Source organism: Mesoplodon bidens (assembly GCF_964165515.1).
Source record: "Mesoplodon bidens genome assembly, chromosome: 9".
Taxonomy (NCBI): Eukaryota; Metazoa; Chordata; class Mammalia; order Artiodactyla; family Ziphiidae; genus Mesoplodon; species Mesoplodon bidens.
In genome coordinates, this window is record NC_138166.1 from 87401168 (window position 1) to 87414616 (window position 13449).

At 42.2% G+C, this 13449-nt stretch overlaps 1 protein-coding gene across 1 annotated transcript in view; it reads left to right on the plus strand.

The window, feature by feature from the left end:
* The first annotated feature begins 335 nt into the window (after positions 1-335).
* EXOC4 (exocyst complex component 4) overlaps positions 336-13449 on the plus strand; it is an 813795-nt gene continuing 800681 nt past the window's right edge. Inside the window, exon 1 of the mRNA XM_081244856.1 lies at positions 336-462. Coding sequence (XP_081100982.1) covers positions 377-462 — 86 coding nt within the window. The 5' untranslated portion in view covers positions 336-376. The remainder of the gene's footprint in view (positions 463-13449) is intronic.

Here is a 13449-nt window from a genome sequence, read left to right on the forward strand (position 1 = left end):
AAGCACTTTGGCAATGTCAGATATATTTGATTTAAAAAGTAATAAAATAAAATTCTAAAAGCAAGGAAACTGGGAAAAAACCCACGATCAGAATAAATATAAATGAAGACATGAGGAGATTTCACCAAGTCGCAACTAGATCAGTTTTTCTGCGCGCCCAGGAAACGCGGAAGAAAACTACAGTACCCAGAATGCTTAGAGCGCGCGTCGGCCCTCGAAACTTGCTGCTTCAGTCCCGCCTCCTCCCTTCAGCGATTGGATTATCCAGTGCCGTGACTCTGGAGTTCTCTTCTCCCATTGGTGTACTCTCCAGAGGTCAATTACAGAGTTTACCCTCTGTTCCTTCTGGCTCAGCCACTCTCCACCTGGTACCAAGATGGCGGCAGAAGGAGCTGGTGGGAAATACAGAAGCACAGTCAGCAAAAGCAAAGACCCCTCGGGGCTGCTCATCTCTGTGATCAGGTGAGGGAGGCAGGGTCAGGGGACGGGGGCAGCGGCTCGACCTCCGCTTTGGAAGGGAGAAGGGTTAGCTGGGTTCTACCCTGCTGACCCCTCCCTTCCCTCCTTGCCTCCCCTCAGCCCCTCCCAAGGGCCCCCGCAGTTCTTTTTCTCTGGGGTTGGGCTAGAGGGAGGAGCCCGGCCTCGCAGTGTTTTCCTAATTTAGGGCCAGAGCTTTGCGTTAGGGTCCCGGGGCCCTAAAAGCACACTGTTTGGGACTTGGTAGAGAAAGCCAGGTGTGTTCACTTATTCATACATTTATTGGTTGATTGCCTTCAGCACCGCTCACTGTGGAAGGCATCTTGTTCCCTGGGCTTCTGGGTGTCAGGCCCTGAAGTCCGGAGACTCCTGTCACGAGTTGCAGACTGTGTTCTCACACGTTGGACACCTCCAACCACCTGTGAATGGCCACAGCCTCAAATACAAGAGCCTGTAGTGAGCTGGTAGAAGGGCTGTGGGTTTGAAAGCACACGTCCGTGTTTGGTTTTTGTTCTGCCTTCCTGTCCCGATCTAGTCTTTAAAAAACAAAACAAAACAAATTTCACGTTATCCTCTATGCATATCATTTTCCCAGACTATATATGGTGGGAGTAGGAGTGGTCGACCTTTTAGAGGCTCTTTTTTCTTTAAGTGAAATAAATTATAAGGGTGGAGAACCCTTTCAAACCCATTTCAGTAAAATGAAAATAAAAAGAACGGAGGATGCGTATCTCCTGTTAGTAAATTGTTCTGACTCTGAAGTTGCTGCTTTGTCTATCTGTTCAATTTGTATTCTTTGTGTTACCCTTCTTGCAGCATTGTATTCATGATTCTAAATTCTCACATAAAACTTTGATTACCTCCTCTTATCCTTAACCTCTACTTCAAATCCTCTCTCAAAGACTGTAGCATTCCTGGTTGCTTTGGCAACAAGCCTCAAAAAGGCAAACCATTTTAGGCTCATGTTTATAAAATTTGAGCATCCCTGAAGATGTATCTGGTGCGTGCCAGTTCTCTTCCGTGTTTCCTTGGACCTGTCATTTTGTCACAAAATAAATTACTTGTTAGTGATAGAGTCCACTGTCCTTTGAAAAGTTTGATTAGTTTAGCTTTATCTTTTTCTATCAACGAGCAGTTGTTTTTCCTTTTTGAATAGTGAATGTTAAAAATTCTCCTTCAATTCCGTTCTGATACATAACAATTGTCATTTCTATACTACATTATGTATTAGCATAACACTATGTTTTCATACTCTTCCTATTAGCAATAAACAGCATTTATTGTTACAAGCGTCTTTTAAATGGAAAAAAGACAATAGGTGGATAAGGGTTTGACCTGAGGACAGGGTAGGAGTATATATGGGGAGTAACCAAACCTCATCACTATTTGCAGCCATGGTACCAAGTAGTTAAATGATAACTAATTTGTTAGTGTGATAGTCCACTTTAAAGCATTTAAAAGTCAAAATGATTTAAAGAAGTATAGTAATTGTAATGGAAGTGTTCCATTTGGTGGATGGGTTATTTAAGTGCCTTGAGCCTCATAAATGAAATTCTTAACCATTTATAAAATGCTGAATAAAAATATTTCAGGAGGGTCAGATGTTTCAAAGGGTGGACTATGGGGTTTTGCAGAAGAGGTTCTGTTGTGATGCGGTGCTTTGTTGAGGGGACGCACGGTGTTTGGGACTGCGTCTTTTGGAGGCTGCTGCTAACCACAGCTTTTGGTTTTAAGTCTTGCCCCTGGCCCTTTAAAATGGAACTAATTGGGTGGACAGAGTCCTGATTACCTGCTGATGTACTATTTGGACACACACAGGTACCCACACAGCATTTTCCTACTTTTCTGTGATTTCCCCCCCGCCCCAGCCTTTTGTTTGGTGTGAAGTTGGGGCAGGCAGCCCTTCTAAACAGGAAACAAGCAAGATGGCATTTTGGAGATGCTATTTTATTTTTGTGAGGTCTTGTCAGATTTTTAATTGGGAAATGTGTCTGCCACTTACTGTTAGGTGATTTACTTCCCAATTACATGTGACTCTCTTCTCTTTAGAAGTTGGCCTTTAATAGCTGGTTTAATTTGGAAGACAAACTTGGGCTGTGACTTGAGGAGACCTCATAGAAACCTCGGAGCGGAGCTTTTGTGGACAGACTCTGCTCACAGAAGTCAAGGAGGTTTGAAGGCAGTTAAAGGCTCACATTGTCATCAACTTTTATTTATTTTTTTTTGCGGTACGCGGGCCTCTCACTGTTGTGGCCTCTCCCGTTGCGGAGCACAGGCTCCGGACGCACAGGCTCAGCGGCCATGGCTCATGGACCCAGCCGCTCCGCGGCATGTGGTATCTTCCCGGACCGGGGCACGAACCCGTGTCCCCTGCATCGGTAGGTGGACTCTCAACCTCTGCGCTACCAGGGAAGCCCCGCCCCCCACTTTTTAACACATACTTTTGGTTTTATTTTTTCTTCTGTTAAAAATATGTTGCAATGAGCATTCTTGTACATTGGGCAGTATATCCATGGTGTAAGTCCATGGCAGTGGCAAGAGAATAGCTGATTTAGAGTATATGTGCATTTTGTGTTTTGACAGAGCCAAAATGTCCTCCAGAAAGATGGTCATTGACATCCCCACAAGTGGTGTATTAGAGTACCTGTTTCCCCGTGCTCTTGCCAGAAACCGAGTATTTTTGATGATTGTCTCTGTTAACTCTCCTCTACTGCATGATTAAGAGGGAAGTGTGTGCCCCACTGTCATTTAGACAGTGCTGTTGCATGTATGTGGATATATGTGATTTGAAAATATTTTTTCCTGGTCTGTGGCTTTTCTTCTTATTCTCTAGGCAGAGAATTTGTCTTGTCCAGAGCAGAAGTCTTTAATCTTAGTAAAATCCACGGATGATGTCTTTGGTGTAGCTAAAAAGTCATTGCTGTACCCAAGGTCATCTCAGTTTTCTCCTATGCTAACTTCTAGGTGTTTGATATTTAGGTCTCATACTCATTTTGAATTAATTTTTGTGAAGGCTGTAAGATCTCTGTCTAGATTGATTTTTTTTTGCTGACTGTCCAGTTGTTCTCACACCATTTGTTGAAAAGATTATCTTTTCTCTGTTGTTGGATATATGTGAGATCTTCAACATTCTGTGCTTTTTGGTCTCTTTCTATGCACACTTGTCATTGTAACTTTTCCCATTTTCCTTTATAAAAATCGTATCACATAGACTTGTTAAAAAAAAGTCATCAAAGAGAAACATTGTCCAAAAATCCTGTTTCCCAAAATACTGTTTTTGTTTTTAAGGTTTTTATGTGAATCCTGTCCAGGTACCTACAGGGCTTAACGGTTGTAATTATAACAAAGTTAACATTTTTTTAGCATAACAAAATAATATAAATATTATATCTTTGTATGAATTTTTTTTTTTTTTTTTTTTTTTTTTTACGGTACGTGGGCTTCTCACTGTTGTGGCCTCTCCCGTTGCGGAGCACAGGCTCCGGACGCGCAGGCTCAGCGGCCATGGCTCGTGGGCCTAGCCGCTCCGCGGCATGTGGGATCTTCCCGGACCGGGGCACAAACCCGTGTCCCCTGCATCGGCGGGCGGACTCTCAACCACTGCGCCACCAGGGAAGCCCTGTATGAATATTTTTAAAGTGGTAGAGAATTACAGAGAAGGAAATATAAGTTACTCATATTCACCCAGAATTAACCATCGTTAATAACTTTGCTTTCAGCTTTTAAAAATCATTGCATTATTATAAAAATAGTACATACTCATTATAAAGTATTCAAACAATGGAAATGCAGAAAAATGTGAAGATGAAAGTAAAAAATATTTTTCCAAACTTTATCCTCCATAAGTTACCATCATTGATATTAGGTTCACCTAATTTTAGATCTCTCTCTGTGTCTCTGTCTCTCTGTATGAGATGTTGGATGGATAGATAGAAATATTTTAAAAGATAAATATGGGATCTTATTCTGTGTGCTAAACTTAACACGATAACTTAACGTCTCCGTTTTTAAGGTACACATACATATAGTAAAGTGCACACATATTAAGTATATGGCTCAATGAATTTTTGCCTGTGTAACCATTACTTGTGTCAAGATAGAGAACAGTTCCAGCATCCCTGTCAATTTTTTTCCAGTTCAGTTTTTTGGTAAGGATATCCTGTGGTTCCAACACCATTTGTTTAAAAAACTTCTTTTTTCACTGAATTTCTTTGGCACCTCTGTCAAAAACCAGGTGGCCAGTGTGGAGTTATCAATATTTCTTGACTCTCTAGTGTGTTCCATTCATCTGTTTGTCTTAATGACAATTCTACACAGTCTTGATTACTGCTTTTATAAGTCTTGGAGACAGATAGTGTAAGCTTTTCAACTCTGTTCTACTTTTTCAGTTTTTTTGGCCATTCTAGGTCCTTTGCATTTCCCTATCAATTTTAGAATTAGCTAATCAATTTCTAGAATAAAACCCGCTGGGATTTTGGTTGGGATTGCATTGAATGTCCTGATTAATATGGGAGAATTGATGTCTTAACAGTATGAGTTTTCCGATCCATGAACAGGGTATCTCTCTCCACTTAACTCCTCTCAGCATTTTTTTTGTAGATTTCAATGTGTAAGTCCACGTATCGTTTGTCAGATTTACCTTTAAGTAGTTTAAGACCCTTCAAGTTGTCCTACAGCTCACTGAATGCTGATGTTCTCCCCCCGCCCCCTTTTATTTTTTTGATTTTTTTTTTCTTGGTGGGTTTTTATTTTTTGGTATAGTTTCTGTTGCTGTGTGTTAAAGTTCACTAATCTTTTCTGCAATTCCTAATCTGCTGTTAATTCCATGTAATGTAGTTTTTATTAGATTGTGGTTTTGCTCTCTAAGAAGTTTGATTGGGTATTTAAAAAAAATATCTTCAGTCTTTCCCATAGCTTCTTAACCATATGGAATACAGGTGTTATAACTGTTTAAATGTTCTTTGCTAATTTTTATCATCTGTCATCATTTTGGTTGATTAATTCCCCCCCACCCCCACCCCCGTGTGCCTTGCCACTTTTTGGATGCTAGATTTTGTGAATTTTACCTTGTTGGGTACTGACATTGGGTATCTTTGTTTTCCTATAAATATTCTTGAGCATTGTTCTGGGATGTGGTTAAGTTACTTGGAAACAGTGTGGCCCTTTAAGGTCCTGTTTTAAATTTTGCTAATTGGGAGCCCAGCAACATTAGCTTAGGGCCATTTTGTCTCAGTACTATGGCAAAATCCTTCTGAGTACTCCACCCAGTGCTCTTTGAGTGATGAGATTTTTCACTCTGGCTGTGTGTGATTTCAGATAATTGTTCTCGCAGTGCTTTCAGGTGGTTCTTTTTGTGGCCTTGAGTAGTTTTCTACCACGCATGCTCAGGGGAAGACTCCAGGGACCTCCTCCACAGATCTTCAGGGTGCTTCGGTAGCTCTCTCCTCTCTGGGACTCTGCTCTGCAAATTCGAACAGCTTTCATGTCCAAGGTTTTGAAACCTGTTCTGTTTGTTGTTTCAGATGGGGAGGTAAATCTATTTCCTGTTATTTCATCCATTCCAGCAGTAGACGTCTATCAGTGCTTCATATTTTAAAAAATATCTCAGAAGATTAATCGTCATGGGTCAAATTTTGGGTTGCCTATGCTCAGAGAGGAAGAGTAAGGTAACCAGATGTGCTTAATGAAGTTGTGGCGCGAAGGTGAACTAGGTTTCTCAGCGCTGGTGGTCTTTCTGATTTTGCAGTATTTTACAGAGTATTTAATGAAACAGTTCATTTGGTATAGTACTTTTTCAGGAACTTTTCCTCCAGAACTCTTAGAAATGCCTAGGAACTAGTTTGCATCTGTTTATGTACTTATTTTTAAAAAAATAGTTCTTTTTGTTTATTTAATGCCTGTGATGGTATCGTTTATTGAGGTCTAGTGTGGCTGGTAAATGGGTTTTCTTTGGGTGACATAGTACTTAGACTCTGTTGGTTGTTGTTTTTGTTTGCATTGGGATGCTTGCAACCTGTGCTGGCCGTCTGCAGTTTGCAGTGGTGAGCTCTGCTTCCCTATTGTCTTTTTTAAAATTTTATTTATTTATGGCTGCGTTGGGTCTTCGTTGCTGTGCACGGGCTTCTCATTGCGGTGGCTTCTGTTGTTGCGGAGCACGGGCTCTAGGCGCACGGGCTTCAGTAGCTGTGGCTCCAAGGCTCTAGGGTACAGGCTCAGTAGTTGTGGCGCACGGGTTTAGTTGCTCCGTGGCATGTGGGATCTTCCCGGACCAGGGTTCAAACCCGTGTCTCCTGCATTCGCAGGTGGATTCTTAACCACTGCGGCACCAGGCAAGCCCTCCCCTATTGTCTTATACTCTGCTGCTCCTTACGTTTTTGTTAACTGCTTTCAAGCTATGAAATGAGTTATGACCTTGGTCTTTATGGTAGCCAGTCCATTGTGGTTTTCACCTTGAAAAACACTGAGACTCATCATTTAACAGGAAGTTATAAGGGAAAATTCTCTTATCATTTGACATTGTAAGAAAAATAAGTATTTCAAGATCCTTAGAAACTTTTCTGACTTTCATTCTTTTAAAAGTTTTTATAAAGCCTTTGCAGAAAATACCGTGGCACATAATTCAGGTGTTCTTCTGTTGGAAACTTGGTGCCTTATCATTGTGCTGAATATTACGGGAGACATTATTTTGTACTCAAAATGTCACTTGAGAGCTTGTTAGAAATGCAGACTCTTAAGCACCACCTGAACCACCTAACCTGCATCTGCTTTTTAACGAGAGTCTCAGGTGAGTCGAATAAATGTTAGTTTGAGTAGCCCTTAGGACATAATTTGGGAAAATACAAGAAACCAAGTAGCATTGTTAGCTTGTTTTTAGCTGAGATAATGGTATGGCTATTTTTCTTTTTAAAAAGTACTCTTTTTGGGCTTCCCTGGTGACGCAGTGGTTGAGAGCCCACCTGCCGATGCAGGGGACACGGGTTCGTGCTCCGGTCCAGGAGGATCCCACATGCCGCGGAGCGGCTGGGCCCGTGAGCCATGGCCGCTGAGCCTGCGCGTCCGGAGCCTGTGCTCCGCAACGGGAGAGGCCACAACAGTGAGAGGCTGGCGTACCGCATTAAAAAAAAAAAAAAAAAAAAAGTACTCTTCTTAACAGAGAAATACTGAAATACATACCAGTAAAAATGATATCACTTCTGGGATTTGCTGCAAAATAATAAGAAGGTTGGAGTCAGTGAGAGTATAGATGAAACAAGATGGGAATGTGTTGATAATTGTTGAAGCTGGGTGTATTCAATGAGTCTCTTAATTTTTGTGTTTGAAAATTTCCATAAAAATTTCACATGTGTATGTATGTTTATAATATATGTATATGCTGGGGAGAGGGAAGGTGGTAGAAATGACAAGGTTCTGTAGCTTAATAAAGTGCAGAAATGCTGCATAATATATTCCAGTTCTATCCACCCCGCTCCTACCCAGACAACCTCCCGCCCAGAGGTACCTTGTACATTAACATATTAAAGTCTCCTGAAAATGACTTGTTAGGAAACCTTCAATTTGTGTAACCCAGAATTTTCAAAATAGCCTATTACCACATAATATCTATTAATGTCTTATAAAACACAGTTTCTGAGGAACTCACTAGAAACTCCTCATTAGGAAATAGCATACACGTTTAAAATGATCGAATGCTGTAATGCGTTATAGTAACAAGCATTCCACTGGAGGTGAAAAATGAGATGACTGAAAACAGTGATTTAAGGACATGGGGCTTAAAATGGGAGTGAAAGAGAGGTAGAGTTTGGTTCAGTAAGGGTGGGGGAGATTTTAAGTTGACTTTGTCAACCCTAGACTGTCGTATGCTTTTGGTAGAGGCGATTTTACTTAATTTTGGTAATGGCCTTCTCTGTTGGCTACAAGATTTATACTTTTGGTCCCCACAAGTGTTTCATATAACCGAGTTAATTGCAATATAGAAAAACTGCATGTGTCAGGTGTAGTAATTGGCCCTAAGCGCTGTTCGAAGCAAGATACCAGTGAAATTTTCAATTGACTTTAAAGCAGAAATTGTTTACTGTCACTTGATATTAAGTGAATCTCTTGGTAGTGAATTAGGGGATGTTGTTTTTATGTATCAGAAAACCTTTTCAGAGGGACTTGTCATTATGAATCGCTATCAATTGGGATGGGATTACCTTGTATTTTGTGGGATCTAATAAGACATAATTCAGAAGCAAGCAATTGCAATGTCTAATTGAATATAATAAAATCTGATTTAAAAGTGTAATGTAGATTTGGTTATGCTTTGAGTGAAGCCATATCTTATGTGATTATATAGTGATACACATCTCATATATTTAATGTGTAATTTTTTTTTTTTTTTTTTTTACAAAACTCAGAATTATGAGTTTTTTGTTTTGTTTTGCGGTACGCGGGCCTCTCACTGTCGTGGCCCCTCTCGTTGCGGAGCACAGGCTCCAGACGTGCAGGCTCAGCAGCCATGGCTCTCGGGCCCAGCCGCTCCGTGGCATGTGGGATCTTCCCGGACCGGGGCACGAACCCACGTCCCCTGCATTGGCAGGCGGACTCTCAACCACTGCGCCACCAGGGAAGCCCAGAATTATGAGTTTTTATAGTTCATTGGAAGCCTTCGTAGACTATTCTTCTTATACAAAGGGGTCTGCTTCATTTAATAGGCTTTGAAGATGACTTCTCAACTTGTTTGGTTAGGGTTCATAGTCTTAGTAAACTCTTTTCCTCCTTTTCAGTTTGTACCTTCACACTACTCAGAACTGTATTTAGTGTCCCTCCTGACTTAATAGGTATATTGTTACTGTCAGGCATTTCTTAGGATGGCTGTTACATATTTTCGAAGAAAAGAAAATCTGACTCACACTGAAATAATGGCTAAGTGGATCTAATAGTGTAACCTAATATCTTCTAGTTAAAAGCAGTTTGGAAAAGAAAATAGAATTCACGTTTTCAAGAATCATGTCAGCTCTAGACTTTTTTTTTTGTGTTGGGATCAATAACAAAAAGGAATACTGTGTTCTAGAAAGATCAGTAAGTTAATTGTTCATTTTCGTCCTACTTGGAGTGAGGTTCAGAAACTAGTTAACCCTTGAATATTTGTTGAGAGTTTAAAAATACTCAGTTTGGGCCTTATGATAATATGTTAGAATATGTTGTAAAGATGGCTCCTTGTCTTCTGCTTTTTCCATTATGCAATTTAAAAAATTCATAAGAATTGTCCTAAAAAGAGAGAAGGTCGTACTGATAGAGGGATTCAGGTGCTTGATGAGTAAAAAGTGCAGGGGCTCAGTGACATCTGGTTTATCTGCTAAGGGGTCCACTTTGAGTACTTCCCAGAATGGGGATCACTGAGGAGATTTGATTCTTACTGTAGATTTTGATCTATAGAGCTGTAGCTTCCTGGTAAGTGATTTCTGGATATGTGGAGCCTTACTTGTAATTAGTTTTTCTGAGTTGCTTGAAGTGATTTCCATTAATTGTTTAATCTTTATTATTCCTGGAGGAGAGGTCACTGGATGCTAACAAGGAATGCCCTTAGAAGACAATTAAGTGTATTAACTGTTTTCAGAAGCCTGGCTTAATGCTGATTATTCTGCAGGTGTCACCAAAATTCAGGTGTATTATGTTAAATATTTCTTATAGCAGGTTAATTAGTTATCTGAGACTCTATCAGGCAGCTAACTCTTCTTGGGGAAGAACCTGTGTTGCTATGGTTAAGGCGGGGGATTACTGATAACATCTGCCTTGAGATTTTACCCAACCAGAATAACGCCTCCTGTGTTTTACAGGGTGGTGTATTAGTCTGCTCAGGCTGCCATAACAAAATACCATAGACTGGGTGACTTAAACAACACATTTTCTCACAGTTTTGGAGGCTAGAAGTCTAAGATCACGGTATTGTACCATCAGGGTTGGTGTCTGGTGAGGCCTCTCTTCTTGGCTGGTAGATGGCCACCTTCTCATGTGTCCTCAGATGGCCCTTCCTCTGAGTGTGTGGGGAGGGAGAGGGCTCTCGTGTCTCTTCCTCTTTTTAGCAGGACACCAGTTCCATCGCATTAACGCCCTGCCTGTATGACCTCACTTAATCTTTATTACCTCTCTTCTAGGCCCTGTCTCCAAATACAGTCACGTTGGGGATTAGGGCTTCAACATATGGATTTTGTGGTGGTAGGTGGTGTGTGTGTCACAATTCAGTCCATAACATATGGTACTCTGGGCACTCTTATTTGTTAAAATACCCTAAAATGCTTCCAGAGCGACAGTCTGGCAATCTTGAGGCTCAGGCAAGAGCCCTGGTCAGGCTAATTTTTCACAACTGGTTGTCAGTCTTACTACATGCTTTTCTGTCTTACCATGTTTAACAGCCCTCTATTAGCCCTCCATTACCAGATACTTGTACTGTGGACTCTCTTCAGAGAACTGTCTGGTTAGCTTCAACTATCAAAAGGCTTGCTCAGAGCAGGAAGTTAATGAAACATGATTTGTTCCATTTAGTCCTTAAATTCCCTAAATTCTATTCTTAGATTAAAATCATTGGAAAGCTTAATACTTTGGACTATATTCAGAGTCTTTGAAAATCTCTTAGGTCCGAGTTGTGTTTTTTTTTTTTTTTTTTTTTTTTTTTTTTTGCTGTACGTGGGCCTCTCACTGTTGTGGCCTCTCCCGTTGCGGAGCACAGGCTCCGGACGCGCAGGCTCAACGGCCACGGCCCACGGGCCCAACCGCTCCGCGGCATGTGGGATCCTCCCAGACCGGGGCACGAACCCGTGTCCCCTGCATCGGCAGGCGGACTCTCAACCACTGCGCCACCAGGGAAGCCCCCAACAATGCTTCTTTTTTTTTTTTTTTTTTTTTTTTCAGTACGCGGGCCTCTCACTGTTGTGGCCTCTCCCGTTGCGGAGCACAGGCTCCGGACGCGCAGGCTCAGCGGCCATGGCTCACGGGCCCAGCCGCTCCGCGGCATGTGGGATCCTCCCGGACCGGGGCACGAACCCGTGTCCCCTGCATCGGCAGGCGGACTCTCAACCACTGCGCCACCAGGGAAGCCCCCGAGTTGTGTTTTAATGTTACGTTCTTGAAGGGCCTTATAAGAAATGGCCACGTAAAATTTATTACTTGGTTTTTAGAAGGTTGTTGAGGACATTGGTCACTATATTGTGTAATGTCTTCTTGTTTTATTTTTATTTAAAAAAATTTTATTTATTTTGGACTGTGTTGGGTCTTCGTTGCTGCGCGCAGGCTTTCTCCAGTTGCTGCACATGGGGGCTACTCTTCGTTGTGGTGTGTGGGCTTCTCACTGCGGTGGCTTCTCGTTGCGGAGTGCAGGCTCTAGGCACACAGGCTTCAGTAGTTGTGGCGCGAGGGCTTCAGCAGTTGTGGCTCTCAGGCTCTAGAGCGTAGGCTCAGTAGTTGTGGTGCATGGGCTTAGTTGCTCTGTGGCATGTGGGATCTTCCCGGACCAGGCTCGAACCTGTGTCCCCTGCATTGGCAGGTGGATTCTTAACTGCTGCGCCACTAAGTCCATGTCTTCTTGTTTTAAGTGAAAGATTTTTTTTTTTTTAGGATTTAGTACTAGTTTAAAGTTTACTTGCTTAGAGCAACTGGAATCTGTCTTTTTGAGAATGGGAATTATATATAATTGGCTAGGGTTCTCTTTTTGCATCAGCTACTGGGAACCCCAAAGTTAAATTGGGGGCTCGTTTCATACATGCTACGTTTGTCCATATGACCTGTGTACCTGTCTTTTACATTTATATGGCATTGTTGTCCTGCTTGTCTTTAACTAGTTCCTCTTTCTCATTTGTATTGTCCACATTCTTGTATATACAAACCATCTCAGATCTTTTTTGGAAAGAACTGGGATAGGATTGAAATGAAACTTGAAAGTAAATACTGTTACTCATTATTCACCATTAACTGTTGGTTGAAAGCTGTCATTCTTTTCTTTGGTGCTAACTCCCAAGTGACTTCAGAGAACACTTTTAGAGTAGAAGCTCGCAAAGCTGTCCTCGTCTCGCTCCCGGCTTCCTCTCTGACCTCGTCTCCTATCATTGTCATCCTTCCTCCCTTCTCTGAAGCCACATTGACTTCTTGACCGTTCCTTGTTCCTTGAACAGGCCAGACATGTCCTGCTTCAGGGCCTGTGCGTCTTCTGTTGTCTCTGGGATCAGTTTACCCAGGTAGTGCCAGCCGCACCCCTCCCCCTCCCTCCAGCTTTCTAGAAAGCTCTGTTCAAATGGCATCTTGATCTGAGACACCATTCCTGGCCTTCTTGTGTAAAAGAGTCTCCCTTCTCCCTACCCTGCCTTCGTTTTTCCATAGCTGCTCCCTCGCTCTCCCAGCCTCCACGTGTTGTATGCCTGCTTCCCCCACTAGACCAGGGTGTGAGCTTCACGAGGGAGGGATTGGTTTATATTCACAGCTGTGTCTCTAGCCACTTACAGCTATGCCTGCTAAGTTGTAGGTGTGTCATAACTATTTGTTCAGTGACTAAATGGACTAAATAGGGTCAATGTAACTATTGCTTGTCTCTCCTATAGATTTTTTTTTTTTTTTTTTTTTTTTTTTGCGGTACGCGGGCCTCTCACTGTTGTGGCCTCTCCCGTTGCGGAGCACAAGCTCCAGACACGCAGGCTCAGCGGCCATGGCTCACGGGCCCAGCCGTTCCGCAGCATGTGGGATCCTCCCAGACCGGGGCACGAACCCGTGTCCCCTGCATCGGCAGGTGGATTCTCAACCACTGTGCCACCAGGGAAGCCCTCCTATAGATTTTTGAACTGACATTTCTTTGTGTGAGATAGTCTAGTTGCAGTTGTTTCTTAAGGCAGATAACTACCCTCCATGACCTCTTCAGATCCTGCATCTTGCTGCTGCTCATAATTTAGCTTTATCTAAGCTCTTAATGTACCCGGCACCATAAGAATATACGGAAAAGGGCTGATC